Source organism: Balaenoptera ricei, chromosome 2 (assembly GCF_028023285.1).
Source record: "Balaenoptera ricei isolate mBalRic1 chromosome 2, mBalRic1.hap2, whole genome shotgun sequence".
NCBI lineage: Eukaryota > Metazoa > Chordata > Mammalia > Artiodactyla > Balaenopteridae > Balaenoptera > Balaenoptera ricei.
Window position 1 is genome coordinate 11,597,272 of NC_082640.1, and position 15,141 is coordinate 11,612,412.

Below are 15,141 nucleotides of genomic sequence, written 5' to 3' on the forward strand. Positions count from 1 at the left end.
ATATTTTCTCCCATTCTGAGGGTTGTCTTTTTGTCTTGTTTATGGTTTCCTTTGCTGTGCAAAAGCTTTTAAGTTTCATTAGGTCCCATTTATTTATTTATTTATTTATTTATTTTATTTTTATTTTTTTTTTAGATTGATTGATTGATTGCTATGTTGGGTCTTTGTTTCTGTGCTAGAGCTTTCTCAGGTTGCAGCAAGCGGGGGCCACTCTTCATCGCGGTGCGCGGGCCTCTCACTGTCGCGGCCTCTCTTGTTGCGGAGCACAGGCTCCAGACGCGCAGGCTCAGCAGTTGTAGCTCACGGGCCCAGTTGCTCCACGGCATGTGGGATCTTCCCAGACCAGGGCTCGAACCCATGTCCCCTGCATTAGCAGGCAGATTCTCAACCACTGCGCCACCAGGGAAGCCCCCCATTTATTTATTTTTGTTTTTATTTTCATTACTCTAGGAGGTGGGTCAAAAAAGATCTTGCTGCGATTCATGTCAAAGAGTGTTCTGCCTATGTTTTCCTCTAAGAGTTTTGTAGTGTCCGGTCTTACATTTAGGTCTCTAATCCATTTAGAGTTTACTTTTGTGTATGGTGTTGGAGGCAGGCAGTGCTTGGCTGGGTCTTGGGCAAGGTAATGCTGGAGCCATGCTTTTCCTTACCTGGTGAACATGCTCCAGTCTTTATTACACTGGCTGAAACTGACCATCATCCTGGCCAGAGCTCTGGTAAGTCTGAAGGTCAACTGAAAACTTTGTATACCTTCTCACAAAGAATTCTCAGCTTGTCTACACACAGGAGCAAATAAACTGACATGAACAGCTAGCTTGTGTATATATTTTAGCTATATTTTATGTATACATTGTAATATATACATTATAATTTATATAATATAGTTGAGATTATGGGACATGATTGAAATGTTGGAACCTTTTATACCTAAAAAGTATAAGATAATGGCTTCCTATTGCTTTAATTTTGTATCTATATGAGACGATGGATTTTCACTAAACTTATTTTTTAAATTTTTAAAAAATTTTATTGAAGTATAGTTGATTTACAATGTTGTGTTAATTTCTTCTGTACAGCAAAGTGACTCAGTTATACATACATATATACATTCTTTTCCATTATGGTTTGTCATAGGATATTGAATATAGTTCCCTGTGCTATACACTAGGACCTTGTTGTTTATCCATCCTATATATAATAGTTTGCCTCTACTAATCCCAAACTCCCAATCCTACCCTCCCCCTTGGCAACCACAAGTCTGTTCTCTATATCTGTGAGTCTGTTTTTGTTTCATAGATATGTTGGTTTGTGTCATATTTTAGATTCCACATATAAGTGATATCATAAGGTATTTTTCTGAGTTACTTCACTTAGTATGATAATCTCTAGGCCTATCCATGTTGCTGCAAATGGCATCATTTCATCCTTTTTTGATGGCTGAGTAATACTCCATTGTATGTATGTACCACATTTTCTTTATCATTCATCTGTCGATGGACACTTAGGTTGTTTCCATGTCTTGGCTATTGTAAATAGTGTTGCTATGAATGTAGGGGTGCACATATCTTTTCAGATAATAGTTTTGTCTGGATATATGCCCAGGAGTGGGACTGCTGGATCATATGGCAACTCTATTTTTAGTTTTTTGAGGAACCTCCATATTGTTTTCCATAGTGGCTACTCCAATTTACATTCCCACCAACAGTGTAAGAGAGTTCCCTTTTTTCCACACCCCCTCCAGCATTTGTTATTTGTAGACTTTTTCATGATGGTCATTCTGACTGGTGTGAGGTGGTACGTCATTGTAGTTTTGATTTGCATTTCTCTTTTAGTGATGTTGAGCATCTTTTCATGTGCCTATTGGCCATCTGTATGTCTTCTTTGGACACTAAACTTATAGTGCTCATCATTTCATGATGTACGTAAGTCAGATCATTACGCTGTACACCTTAAACTTATACAGCACTATATGTCAATTATATCACAATAAAACTGGACAAAAAAGGGGGCAAAAAAGATAATGACTTTCCTGAGTGTGCCCTGAAATATGTGATTACAATTAATATAATGAGTAGAGACATACTAACATATTACTGGTGAAGGCATCCCAGCTCAGTAAACCTGAAGTTTGAGCACATTAACAATCAGGTGCTGGGCTTCCCTGGTGGCGCAGTGGTTAAGAATCCACCTGCCAGTGCAGGGGACAAGGGTTCAAGCCCTGGTCTGGGAAGATCCCACACGCCGCGGAGAAACTAAGCCCATGTGCCACAACTACTGAGCCTGTGCTCTAGAGCCCCCGCGCCACAACTACTGAGCCTGCGTGCCTAGAGCCCGTGTTCCACAACAAAGAGAAGCCACCGCAATGAGAAGCCCGTGCACCGCAACGAAGAGTAGCCCCTGCTCACCGCAACTAGAGTAAGCCCGTGTGCAGCAACGAAGACCCAATGCAGCCAAAAAATAAAAAAACTAAATAAATTAAAAAAAAAATCAGTTGCTAAAGTAATAGTAATATTTGTACTTTACATCAAGTCAAGTTAAATATTGGGAGGGGGCAAAAGATAATGGTAAGCAGGTTCCTGAGATTTCTTACAGTCAATTCATAATCTTGGTATTATTTTCACTAGCTTTTCTCCTGATTTTTTAAATGAATACATATAGTGTAATGTTAGCTAGCATATTTCCCTCTAGACCAACAATATTTTTTAAAATTGAGAACTCAAAAAAACAAAAACAAAAAAACCTAGTGATAAAGGCATTTTATTTCTACTTTACTAATACTGGAAATTAAAAAAAGAAAGTAATAAGAGTCTGTCTGGTAAATGGGGGTGGTGGAAACTGTATCTGGTTTGCTTGCTGTCAGCCAAACCTTGCTAAGCCATGGAGAAGAGGGTCAGCAGGTTACACGGGAAGGCACCATACTTGCGATGAATTTATCAGGAACTCACCATGCATCACCCCAGAGCTTTCAGAAAAGCAGCGCTTAGGTTGCTTCCATGAACATTTTGGTACATGACTCTTTTTTTTTTTTTAATTTTATTTATTTATTTATTTATTTTGGCTGTGTTGGGTCTTCATTTCTGTGCGTGGGCTTTCTCTAGTTGTGGCAAGCGCGGGCCACTCTTCATCGTGGTGCGCGGGCCTCTCACTATCGTGGCCTCTCCTGTTGCGGAGCACAGGCTCCAGACGCGCAGGCTCAGTAATTGTGGCGCACGGGCCTAGTTGCTCCGCGGCATGTGGGATCTTCCCAGACCAGGGCTCGAACCCATGTCCCCTGCATTAGCAGGCAGATTCTCAACCACTGCGCCACCGGGGAAGCCCACATGACTCTTTTTGAATTATGGTTTTCTCAGGGTATATGCCCAGTAGTGGGATTGCTGGGTCGTATGGTAGTTCTATTTTTAGTTTTTTAAGGAACCTCCATACTGTTCTCCAGAGTGGCTGTATCAATTTACATTCCCACCAACAGTGCAAGAGCGTTCCCTTTTCTCCACACCCTCTCCAGCATTTACTGTTTGTAGATTTTTTGATGATGGCCATTCTGACCGGTGTGAGATGATATCTCATTGTAGTTTTGATTTGCATTTCTCTAATGATTAATGATGTTGAGCATTCTTTCATGTGTCTGTTGGCAATCTGTATATCTTCTTTGGAGAAATGTCTATTTAGGTCTTCTGCCCATTTTTGGATTGGGTTGTTTGTTTTTTTGATATTGAGCTGCATGAGCTGCTTGTAAATTTTGGAGATTAATCCTTAGTCAGTTGCTTCATTTGCAAATATTTTCTCCCATTCTGAGGGTTGTCTTTTCGTCTTATGGTTTCCTTTGCTGTGCAAAAGCTTATAAGTTTCATTAGGTCCCATTTGTTTATTTTTATTTTCATTACTCTAGGAGGTGGGTCAAAAAGGATCTTGCTGTGATTTGTGTCATAGAGTGTTCTGCCTATGTTTTCCTCTGAGAGTTTGATGGTGTCTGGTCTTACATTTAGTTCTTTAATCCATTTTGAGTTTATTTTTGTGTATGGTGTTAGGGAGTGTTCTAATTTCATTCTTTTACATGTAGCTGTCCAGTTTTCCCAGCACCACTTATTGAAGAGGCTGTCTTTTCTCTACTGTATATTCTTGCCTCCTTTATCAAAGATAAGGTGACCATATGTGCATGGGTTTCCATCAACAGATGAATGGATAAAGAAGATGTGGCACATGTATACAATGGAATATTACTCAGCCATAAAAAGGAACGAAACTGAGTTATTGGTAGGGAGGTGGATGGCCCTAGAGACTGTCATACAGAGTGAAGTAAGTCATAAAGAGAAAAACAAATACCACATGCTAACACGTATATATGGAATCTAAAAAAAAAAACAAAAAAAATGGTCATGAGGAACCTAGGGGCAAGATGGGAATAAAGATGCAGACCTACTAGAGAATGGACTTGAGGACACGGGGAGGGCGAAGGGTAAGCTGGGACAAAGTGAGAGAGTGGCATGGACATATATACACTACCAAACGTAAAACAGATAGCTAGTGGGAAGCAGCTGCATAGCACAGGGAGATCAGCTCAGTGCTTTGTGACCAACTAGAGGGGTGGGATAGGGAGGGTGGGAGGGAGATGCAAGAGGGAGGGGATACATATACATATAGCTGATTCACTTTGTTGTACAGCAGAAACTAACACACCGTTGTAAAGCAATTATACTCCAATAGAGATGTTAAAAAAAAAAAAAAAGAAAAAAAGAAAAGCAGAACTTTCAGAAAAGCAGTTTGCATCTGGTTACATGTTTACTTACCATGCCCGCAAAGCCAAAACCTTTTAACTTGGTAACGGTTACGTTTGTTCTTTGACTAGGAAGTAGTTATAGGGACGAGGTACAAAAAATAATAAGCATGCAGCCCTTTATTTAGTTTTGCAAAGTCTCTGCTTATAGTTCTGTATATTACATAACTGTGTTATACAAATACATTTATTTACAAAAACACTCTAGCTGTGCAAACTTGTTGCTTTTTAAAAATGTCCAGGAAGTTCCATTTCTGCCCATCCCAAGATATATTTTTAAAGCATGCATAAAAATTAACTTTGGTGTGGGAAAACTACTCTATGTGCTGTCACATACAGTATTTTTGGTGTCTATTTATATATTTACAAAAATTGATCAGTTTACAGAACCGTACAGAAGTGTACATTCTAGAATCCACAATGCAATAGTGTGGGTTACCAGGTCTCAGAAAACAAAGGAAGGATTTAGATACTGCAAAGAAAACAACTAGAGAATCCCAATATGTTAGAAAAGAGGAAAAAGAAACAGAACAAAACTAGCTTGCTTGGGCCGGCAAATTATTATACATAATTTTCATGGCAGTGCAGTAGGGTTGATAATTGCCTTCTACATGTGCCTCTTGTTGGCTTGTGTAGAAGTTCATTGGCTTATTGTCTAGCACACTACTTTCAAATGTACAATGCTACAGTATCAAAATGTTTTGGCAAAAAAGATCTCGAAAGGAACCATGAAGTTTTGACAAAAATAGAAATCTGTAATAAAGCTAAATAACACTAAAATAAAAGGAAATATTATAGTATCTGTTTTACAATTTGTATAGTCACACTTGTGTATTTCTCTGTTCACGTCTAGTCTCCGTAATGAAAAATATTTTTATACAAAACATACTAAAATTCTGGAATCATACATGTTTTACATGCTTAATACATTTTTTTTCTTGTCTCACCACACCCTTCTCTCCTGCCATACTCTGTTTTGGTAACACATGCTTACTTCATTTAACAGGTATTGAATAGAGACAGTAAACACTATGTAATTATAACAGCAACAAAGTAAAAGAACAAACAAGCTTTACTGAAATCTATTAATCCAGTATTTAGCACATACTTAGCATTAAACCTCAAACAGTACAGCAATACGTTACATTCTCTTGTGAAAACACTTGTCGAAGACTGTTAAAAAAAATTTTTTTTTTTCTTAAATGTAACTCCGACTTGTGCCTAATAGGATTTGGCCTTTAAGAGGTTTCCTTTGCTGTGGATGGGGTGGCTTTGCTTGAACTTCCGTTCTGTGCCTTGTAGCTGGTGAGGCTAGGAGTGTGGATGGTCCTGACGCTCTTGGCACCTTGATTCAGTGAAGCTGGGGGGGCAGGGGAGGGCGGGGAGGAGGAGAAGGAAGGAGGGGCTGCTCGGCCATTCTGAGTCTGCAGTGAGAATGAGAGATGGTGACCTTTACCTGTATGAGCGGGGCTCTGAAACTTTAAGGAGCCATTAGAGACAGAGGGGATGAGGGAGGCAGAGGGAGCAGATCGTCCTGTTTGGGGGCTGAGAGGGTTAGAAGGAACCGATGGTTTAGTAGTGGGTGGATTAGGGAAGTTAGAGCTGTCACCACTAGAAGAAGGCAGGGAACTGCTTTTCCCAGAGCTGGGAGAAAGGGCTGGAATCTTAGAAGCAGGCAAGGAGGGGAGAGTAGGCTTACATTCCCCACCAGCTTTCTTAGCACTTCCATTAGCCTGCAAATAAAGATGGCGGGAGACAGTCTGTCAGAAAGCTGGTAACACCATCAGTCCACAGGGTCTGGCAACACAGCCCTTCTGAGAATCATTAAATCAAAGACACCAAACCAAACCAGTTCAAGGCCTGAGCTAAGTCTTGTCGTGCTGTACCGGACCTGGGAGAAACCCCCAAAGTGCAGAGCAGAGGATGCACAGAACAGGGAAGAAGGAAGCAGGGCGTCTGTGAGAACAGGCACATCATTCTACTACCGTCTCCGGGTGCTGGGTGGAGACGTGAGGGTTGCGTGAGGGCTGTTACTGGGGCGGGGGTGAGGCATCGTGACGGGCTGTTAATGCACCTCTAGTGCGACGCCGTCCACGTACACGTTAGTGCTGGCGACTTTCAGGGCAGCTTTGTCTGTCTCGGTTTCCCAAGGTGTTCTGATGAACCACTACACTCCCCCAAGGAAAGCCACCTGGCCTGCCACCTGGTGTTAACAGGTCAACTTTAGAGTCACACAGTAAAAGATGTTTTATTGCGAGCATGCAAAAGAGTGGTGAGAAATTCAACAGAGGCTTTTAGACTCTCTTCATGCCCCCAGATCCAGGATGTCTACGTAAACCGTATCTTACAAAGAAAAATGCAATATTTGGTATAAACTAAGTCAGTGACTTGCTTCTTAAGCGCAAGAGTGTCCATCCAATATTGGGTTTAAGGTAAAACTACCTGACGATATTGGCGGGGATCCTGCAGTTTGGACTGCTTGCCAGGTTTGTCCAGGCTGCTGGGTCTGTTCTTGGAACTCATGGGAATCGGCATCCTGCTCGTCTGAGGGGTTCCAGTGGAGCCCTGTGGGGAGGAGCAGCGAGAGGGGGGAGAGAGAGGACGCGTGTGAGTGGCTTATCCCCGAGGCCGCCCCACTGTGCGCAGAGAAGCTCAACGTGAGAAGCCACAGCCCTACATGCAGGACAGATCTAGGAGACGGACATCAGGAGACACCACTGGGGTTAATTCGAAGAATCAAACAGAATAACACTGCTCCACTACTGATCAAACGGATTTTAATGTGAGTATCAGAGCAATCACTTCAACGGCAAATGGCTGACCCAGCATCCTTGCGGTTTTCCCAACACCAGTCAGCAACAGAGGTAAAAACAGAATCAATTAGCTGTTAGACACCTAGTTGTTGTTGTTCTGAAGGCGAGGGAGAAAGTGTGAGAGAAAGGATCATTGCGAACAGACAACGAAACAAAACAAAACGAGCCACCTGAAAGGAAGCAAGTAAATCACAAGACACCTTTCGCTAATGGTGATTATGGCAGATTTAAGAAAGCAGCTGGCTCTTTTCATTTTCCATCAGACCAAGATACCTTACGTGAAGCTGAAGGTACAGACGAGGGGGGCTCTAGGGCAGTGGGAGCTTCATCCAGGACTACCAAGGACTGGGGACAGGCCTCCTGGGCCATGTGGGACGAGCTTGCAACAGACTGTCTGTTGGAGGAACACGAGGTATCACCTAGGGCTTTGGGACTCATCTCACTGATTGTGTTTTCCAGCTGTTTGATGGTCTGCTCCAGGCTGTCCAGCGTTCTGTAGGTATTTTTTCTGATTTCATCAGTTCTCGAAATCGGAGCTGTGCTCTCCAGACTGGGCTGCCCTAGTCTCCTGAGCATACTTTTAGGGGTGTCTTCGGATTGAGACCCACTGATCTCGAATCGCTTGGCTTCTCTGTGCTGCTTCAAAGTGCCGTCCTCTTCCTCCTCTTCATAGACCACCACCTGCAACGTCTTCTTCCCCGTCTTGGTTCCCGTGCGAATGGCTTGCGTGAGAGCGGCGAGCTGCTTTTTCGGGAATTTGAATTTGAACTTTTTCTTGGGGTTTTCAAACTGGTCATCGGTCGTGTCACCCTGGCTTTCTGAACTTGGAGAATCGGCTTGGTTGAACTTGCTCTGCTCGGTTTTATTCACTTCCTGTCCTCCTGACATTCCGGTCTCCGCTGAAAGGAAGTGTGGCTGGAATTTACTCTCAGCCTCCCGCCCTGCTCCGAGGTTGCCCGAGGCCCCCTCCTTAGGAAGCTTTTGGGAAGTGTTATTCTGGACCACAGTATCTCCACTCTCCTCCTCTTCCTCTATCTTTTCCTCTGTCATCATTCTCTCCAGTTCCTCATCGCATTCCTCAAATATGGTTGAAAGTCTCTTGTATGCGGACCGGATGTCCATGGGTTCATCAAAGATGATGATCACGGGTTTCTTGTCCAGGCACACGACCGGCTCTTCATTGTCCGTGCCTTCTTGCTGGGAAGTTGTCTCTTTTTTGGCGTCAATGTTGACCGTCTGTACATCTTCCCCCTGTTTGCTCACTATATCGCGGACCTCTCCGCTGGAGAGAACTTGGACCGCGGTTTTGGTGATCATGAAGGCAATGTTGTCGGTGGTTGCATTCTCCTCAGTGGGAGAACCTGGTGTTGACTCCCCATCCTCATCAGGCATCACGTTAGCATGCCTCGCTCCCTTCGGTCTTAGGACAACTTGGCCAAACTCTGTCATGGGAACCTCTCGGTCTTGAGTTTTGACATCACGAATAGTCGATTCGGTTGATCTAGTGGGAGAGGGAAGGTGACACTTATCTGTATTTTCTTGTCCTTGCTGACTCACCCCCTTTGTCGTCCCATAATTCATCTTCTGATTCTCAGTGTCAGATACAGGGTACGGCAGCCCTGAGATTTTAGGTCCTTTGTTGATTTCATCTTCTAATGAACTAACGCCAGAGAAACTAGAATTGACCCTAGACACATTTTTCTGGGAATAGTTTCTACCGTCTCTAAGTAAACTCTTAGTGGATATGGAACTTTCCTTCATTAAGATGTCAGTTTTGTATTCTGATGTTCTTGCTGCATCAGAAATACTATTCTCCATTCCTCTTTCCCACTTAGGATGGTCACTAGGTATGGGAGCCCCTGCGGTAACCTGGGAGGGAGAGTGGAGGAGGGAAACCACACATAGTGATCAGAAATGGATCTGCAAAGGAAGGGAATTAATCTGCATGGTATCAGTTGGAACACAGATCTGGTGGACTCACCTTCCAGGATTCCATTTGGGGGCCATTTTCATATTCAACATCAGATTTCCGTACGTCTTCGTGGAAAAATTCCAAATTCTGGTAGAATAGTGTAGGACATGTTACTCCACAAAACCACACCCCCCCAAAGTGGACTACAGCTAGACTGTTTCTTTAATTACACGCCCAAAACACGCGGGCCAAGCACATTCGTTACACACCAGTCCAAAGCCTACAGCTCTGTTTACCTTGGGTGGCTTGGTTCTCCAACTTCCAAAAATGCCCTGTGTTTGCACAAGATGAAAATCTCAATTAGCAAAATATTTCAAGGATTTCAAATTTTGGTGGGAGGAGCAGTTAAGAGAATAAAGGGACCAGTTCTGGACCAACGCCTCCTCTTTCCAACATCTGATTGTGAGCTTAGCCGACTCTAAAACCAGAAGAGTGGCATGGCATCGTAGAAAGCACAATACATGAGCAGGCAGATTCTGATTCTAACCCAGATCTGCCACTTAACTGTGTTATTTTAGGCAAGTCATTTCACTTCCTTGGGCCTCAGTTTCCTTGCTTATAAACCAAGGAACTAGACCAGGAAAGTTTTCACGTCTCTGCCAACTAGTTATTTCATATTTCAGTCTCATCTCTGCTTCTTGTTTGGGGATTGTCCTATAACGACTCTGCATTGCTTGGGTATGGTACTCTGAGATGAAAAAAAAAAAAACCCATTTTTCCCTGGTCAAATCACAGATTTGAAAACATACTTGCAGTTTGTACTTAAACTTGCCAAGTAAAGTGTCAAAATAACCTTCAAACTCATCGTAGCCAAGATGATCAAATCCCAATTCAGAGTGACAGCGCTCCCCATGCCGCCAAGATGTCATGTAAACATCTACAAAGCAGACATTTGAGGCTCAAGTGGCGACTGTGACGTCATGATTCAGCTTTTTTCTTGAAGAGACAAGAATTTTTAATATAATACCCATTAACAAAGACTCTAGCTTTCATCCATGAAGATCTGGGTACTCTACAGTTTTTCTGCTTGGCCCTTTGGTGGTACAAACAAATCAAAACCCTTTAAAATGGTTTCTGTTTGACCTAGAAATTTCAATTCTCATTTCTGGGTATTTATACCAAATAGGTAATTAGGTACAATATTTTAACTACGTGATTCAGCTTTGATTCTCTGTGTGCTCTGATGCAGAGGAAAGATGCACTTCTGAGGTTCTCACCAAGATTCAGAAGGTAAGAACCCAGCAGTGAGAACCGGGTATGGAGAATGCTCCACCAGGCATGGGTGTATCGGTAGCCTCGGGCCCTGCCACCATGCTACCACTAGCCATGCCTTGTCACTTCCAAGGCACTGCTGCCCTTTCTTCTTGCTGTAGAAGCCCAAGAGGAAGAGGTGATTAGAACAGGATGGGACACGATCCCAAGAAGGCTGTTGGGTTAAAGCAGTGACAACATAACGAAGCGCAAGAACCCAGGCCCCACCAAAGACAGCCTAGAGCGATCCTACTGCCTGCTTAAAACCAGAAAGAATGTCTGTACACATTCAAGCAATAACGCACAGAGACAACAAAGTCAGTATTAATCACATGGAAATATGGCACAGGATCCAAGGTGCATAGCCACCAAACACCTCCTGTTTAACTTCCCCTCAGCCACATCAGGCCCCAAACAAGAGCAACAAGATTCAGCTGCTACAGTGGAACAATATAATCTCTTTGGTGGGATTTTAAATTTGGAATCAGCAACTAATGCATCAAGTAAAAGTTGCAAGAAGAAAAATAAATGAGGTTTCAGCTCCAAACAGGGAGTCAGCATATCGTGCTAGGACCTGAGTGCGACTTTACCCTTGAGTCAAAGGAGGACTTGGCATCTGCGGGGCTGCTCTTCTGCTGGTCTCATTTATTGGGGGGTTGGGGCTGACATCTGTTCTGATTGGCCAGGGCCCGTGTCATACCCATTGTTAAATATTTCAAATGCCACCCAGCAATATATGTTATTTTAAAACAGATCTAGTAGCAGGAATCCTCCAATGGAAAGTCACTAAGATAAAGGTGTCAAGTGTACGTTTCACATGACCTGGCATTTTTGGCACTGGGCTAGAAAAATGAAGGCATGGATCAAAGTAAGTGCATCAACTTTGTCCAGGGTAACTTGTTCACGGTCGTCATGTAATCTCACAACGATACCTTAGGTAGTCTTAGATAGTCAAGACTCTGCAGGAAAGGTAATTAAGCCTCATTAATATCTGTTTTGGAGCCCCGAGATTTGGGTTGTTCAGACAACTGGTGAAGCAGGGACCACATGCATTTGGGCAAGAAACCAAAATTAGAAACATAAGTTATAGAAAAATTGCATAAAAGTAAGTACTAGGCTAGCACTTCATAATAAGAGGAAAGAAACTTTAAGAAACATTTGAGTTATAGAAGGGTAGATGAACAGCCCAGGAAGAGGTTAATAATGACAATAATTTGGGGACAGGTCTGATAGTCATGGTTATTATGAAGTAGATCAGTCTACTGAGTATAATTATCCAGAAAAAGCATCTGTAATTAAACCTAGTGTTTAATGCCATGGTGTTGGGCACTCAGTACAGACCTGCTTAGTATCTGATGGACCCTTGATTGAGATCAGTGTGATCGATGGAATATGGATTTCTAATTGCAGGGCAAGAAATCCCATGCAGCTTTTTAGCAAATTAGCAAAATTCTACAGTGAGATGATGATTGTCTCCAGAGGGATCTTCGAGAAGCTCCGGGTCAGTGTTCAAAAGAAACGGTCACACTGGCCCAAGTACAGCACATAACTCAGGACCCGCCAGGACCTTCTGTGAATTGGCTTTAATAAGGCCACAGAAGGAAAGTCCACAGACTGAAGAAGCAACATTATTTCCAGTGTGATGATCATGGTTTCAATTCCCATTAACAGGAGGTTTCCCTCACAAGAAGGATTTATCAAGACAATCTCCTAATCTCTCCCGTGCCTAGAGAGCCCCCATCCCCATCACCTGGTTAACAGCTTCACCTGCCAGATCCGTGGCAGGCAGAGTTTACACGAGGGCTGTGGGATGGCCGGGAGCCAGGGAGGAGCAGGTCAGCCTCTGCGGCAGGGCCGCACGGCTGAGAGCTGTAAGCCCCAGGACTGCTTCCCCTGAAGGACTGTGTGATCCTGTATCTCTTTCACTGAGCTGACTTATTCCTGGACTGAGGTACCTACATGGAGTGACTACTGGGCTATATATTATGGCTGATTCGTTTGACTTTATTTAAAGGACGCTAGAACCTTTGAATTCTAAGATACAAGTTCCTGGCAAAAAATGTTAAGACTTGAGCTGGTCATGATAAGCTTTTTACCGTGAAATTTAGACAGAGGCTTCATTTAAATACGATGGCTCTATTTCCAAAAATCTCAAAAGCTCTAGATTCAACTTACAAATTTGAAGTTCAAATATGCAGGTTAATCTCCTCTCCTTAAAGTTCTATGTCATGATAGTGACCTTTGTTTCAGAGCCTGGACGTCTGTTTGGAAGCCATGAGAATGCCACAAAGTATAGTAGCACTAAAACGATACTGAACTTACTATCTTGGAAGGTACACTTTGAGAATTTCTAAGAGTAACAACAAAAACTCTTTTGGCCTCCTCGAACATGTGTGCAAATACATGTGTGTTTGTTTCCATGGATACACCTGTGGATGGCAGGTAGACAGCTCTGCTGTGTATTCTCTTCCTGGAATCTAAAGCTTTCACCTACTTTTAATGTAGATGTCTTTGGTCCAGAAGACATGTTACAAATTAGAAAAAGTGCTACCTACTTGGTTGATGTTTCCATTTGTTCCACCAGCATTGTTCTAGAAAATCTTGGAAGGTGTATGTATATCTTTGGTTTGGGAAGATAATGCCTGAATTCTGCATACACTGTTGTGTACTGTGCACAGGAACACAGCGTCCGCTCAGGAAACCTGAGCCAGAGATCTTTGGTGAAGCCCCAAGCTCTGTCTCCATTAGTTTAAAAAAAAAAAAGAAAAAAAAAAAGAAGGGTGAGGAAAAAAGAGAAGGTACAGAAGCTCAAGCACAGAGCGGTATTAGTGTCAGAGCAAGGAAAGAAGGACGGCCCACCGGGCGGCCAACGTGTAATTGCCACGTTACCTTCTTCTCCTTGGGTAGGGCTGTGGCCCCCGGCCTAGTGTCTTTAACGTGACTGTCAGCCCGGGACTGCTCAGCGTGACTGTTTGAATTTACATCCATAAAGGAACACTTCTGGAATGCCTAAGGAATTAAAACACTGAGGTTAACAGGGATCCGAGTGCAGCGAGGAGGTCAGAGGGAACAGGCAGGGAATCCAGAGGATCTCCCGGTCGAGACCCCGGCCCGGTCCTACATGTGGGTCACGCCAGGGCGTCAGCGCCCTGAAAACCGGCTCCCCATCTGACCTCAGGTCAGCAAAGCCCGGGGCAAAGGCTTCCTTATTTTCTGGTCCAGGCTGAGATTAAATGGATAGAGCCTTTGAAAAGAACGCCCCTTCTTCCTGTCCGGGTGAACCTGATTTGCATTTAGTAGGGCTTCTTTTAAAGGGCTTTGACCTTTAAAAAATGCTGAATATGTAAATGAATTAAGAAGAAGCTATCTTTTTTTCCTCTTCATTATAAAAGGGCACAAGATATTGCAAACCATTAAACCTTAAAAGGAAAGTAATCCTTAACAATTCGTTGTCTGCAGTAGCAACAAGCTCCTGTGCTCTGGGTGCCTCTGACTCTCACGGAGAATGAAGCAAGCTCTTTAGCACACAAGGGATTCTGAGCGGCCTGGGAGCTGCCTGGCCCCCAAAGACCTGTCTCTGAAAACTAATGATGAATCGTAGTTATAGGAGCCCAGGGCCACTCCTGTGAACACTGAGTGAGGGAGGTCGGTTCTCAGAGAGAAAGCATCTGCTGCGTCTATAGGGCAGAAAAGAAGTGACAATATATATGATCGCGAGAGCAGGAGAGACGGTGACCCAAGCAGCGAAATGTCCTGAAATCGGTGGTTCTCAATCAGGCTACATGACATCCAGTTGAAAAAAAATACTGTTACCCAGGCCTCACCCAGAGCATAATTAAATCAGACTCTCTGGGCTGTAGGATTTTTTGTTTTTAACTCCTCAAATTGTTCTAATGTGCAGGCAGGATTAAAGAGCAGTTATTGAAGTGAATAATTTCAACTGATCGCCTATTTCCTTCATGTCAAATACTGTCATTTGGAAATAACTGCAGGCCCAAAGAATACCCCATGCCTTCCCCAGGTGAACATTCCAGCACAGGTTTAAAAATACTAGCGGAGCGGAGGCCTGGGACCTTCCCCGGCCTGCTCTTCCCTCGCTCTGCTGGCGCTCTGCTGGCTCCCGGTTCCCTCCTTAGACACCCACCCGCTCCTCGCCGGCCCTGGAGGGGCCCGGGGCTCCGCTTGCTAAAGCCACTCGGCATTTCCGTTGGGCTGTTAGACCCTGGACTCGGGAGCCTGTGGTTTCTTCTGATGCCTGGTGACGCAGAGCAGGAAAGCTGTTCCACGATCACACTCAGGGGGCTGCAGCTGCTTCTTGTCCTGCCTCAGAGCGG

General features: G+C 43.6%; 1 protein-coding gene across 24 annotated transcripts in view; it reads right to left on the reverse strand.

Annotated features, from left to right (window-relative positions):
* Positions 1-4,873: 4,873 nt before the first annotated feature.
* Positions 4,874-15,141, reverse strand: part of KIAA1217 (KIAA1217 ortholog) — a 494,732-nt gene continuing 484,464 nt past the window's right edge. For 11 of the 24 annotated variants that reach the window (XM_059910993.1, XM_059910871.1, XM_059910879.1 and 8 more), the window contains 6 exons: positions 13,697-13,816; positions 9,793-9,828; positions 9,566-9,643; positions 7,858-9,453; positions 7,214-7,336; positions 4,874-6,504 (listed from right to left, as the gene is read on the reverse strand). In XM_059910993.1, the coding sequence (XP_059766976.1) occupies positions 6,010-6,504; positions 7,214-7,336; positions 7,858-9,453; positions 9,566-9,643; positions 9,793-9,828; positions 13,697-13,816 (2,448 nt within the window). In that variant the 3' untranslated portion in view covers positions 4,874-6,009. Of the gene's footprint in view, positions 6,505-7,198; positions 7,337-7,857; positions 9,454-9,565; positions 9,644-9,792; positions 9,829-13,696; positions 13,817-15,141 lie in introns of those variants that run through there. The other 13 variants (XM_059910930.1, XM_059910888.1, XM_059910914.1 and 10 more) reach the window with 8 other exon arrangements.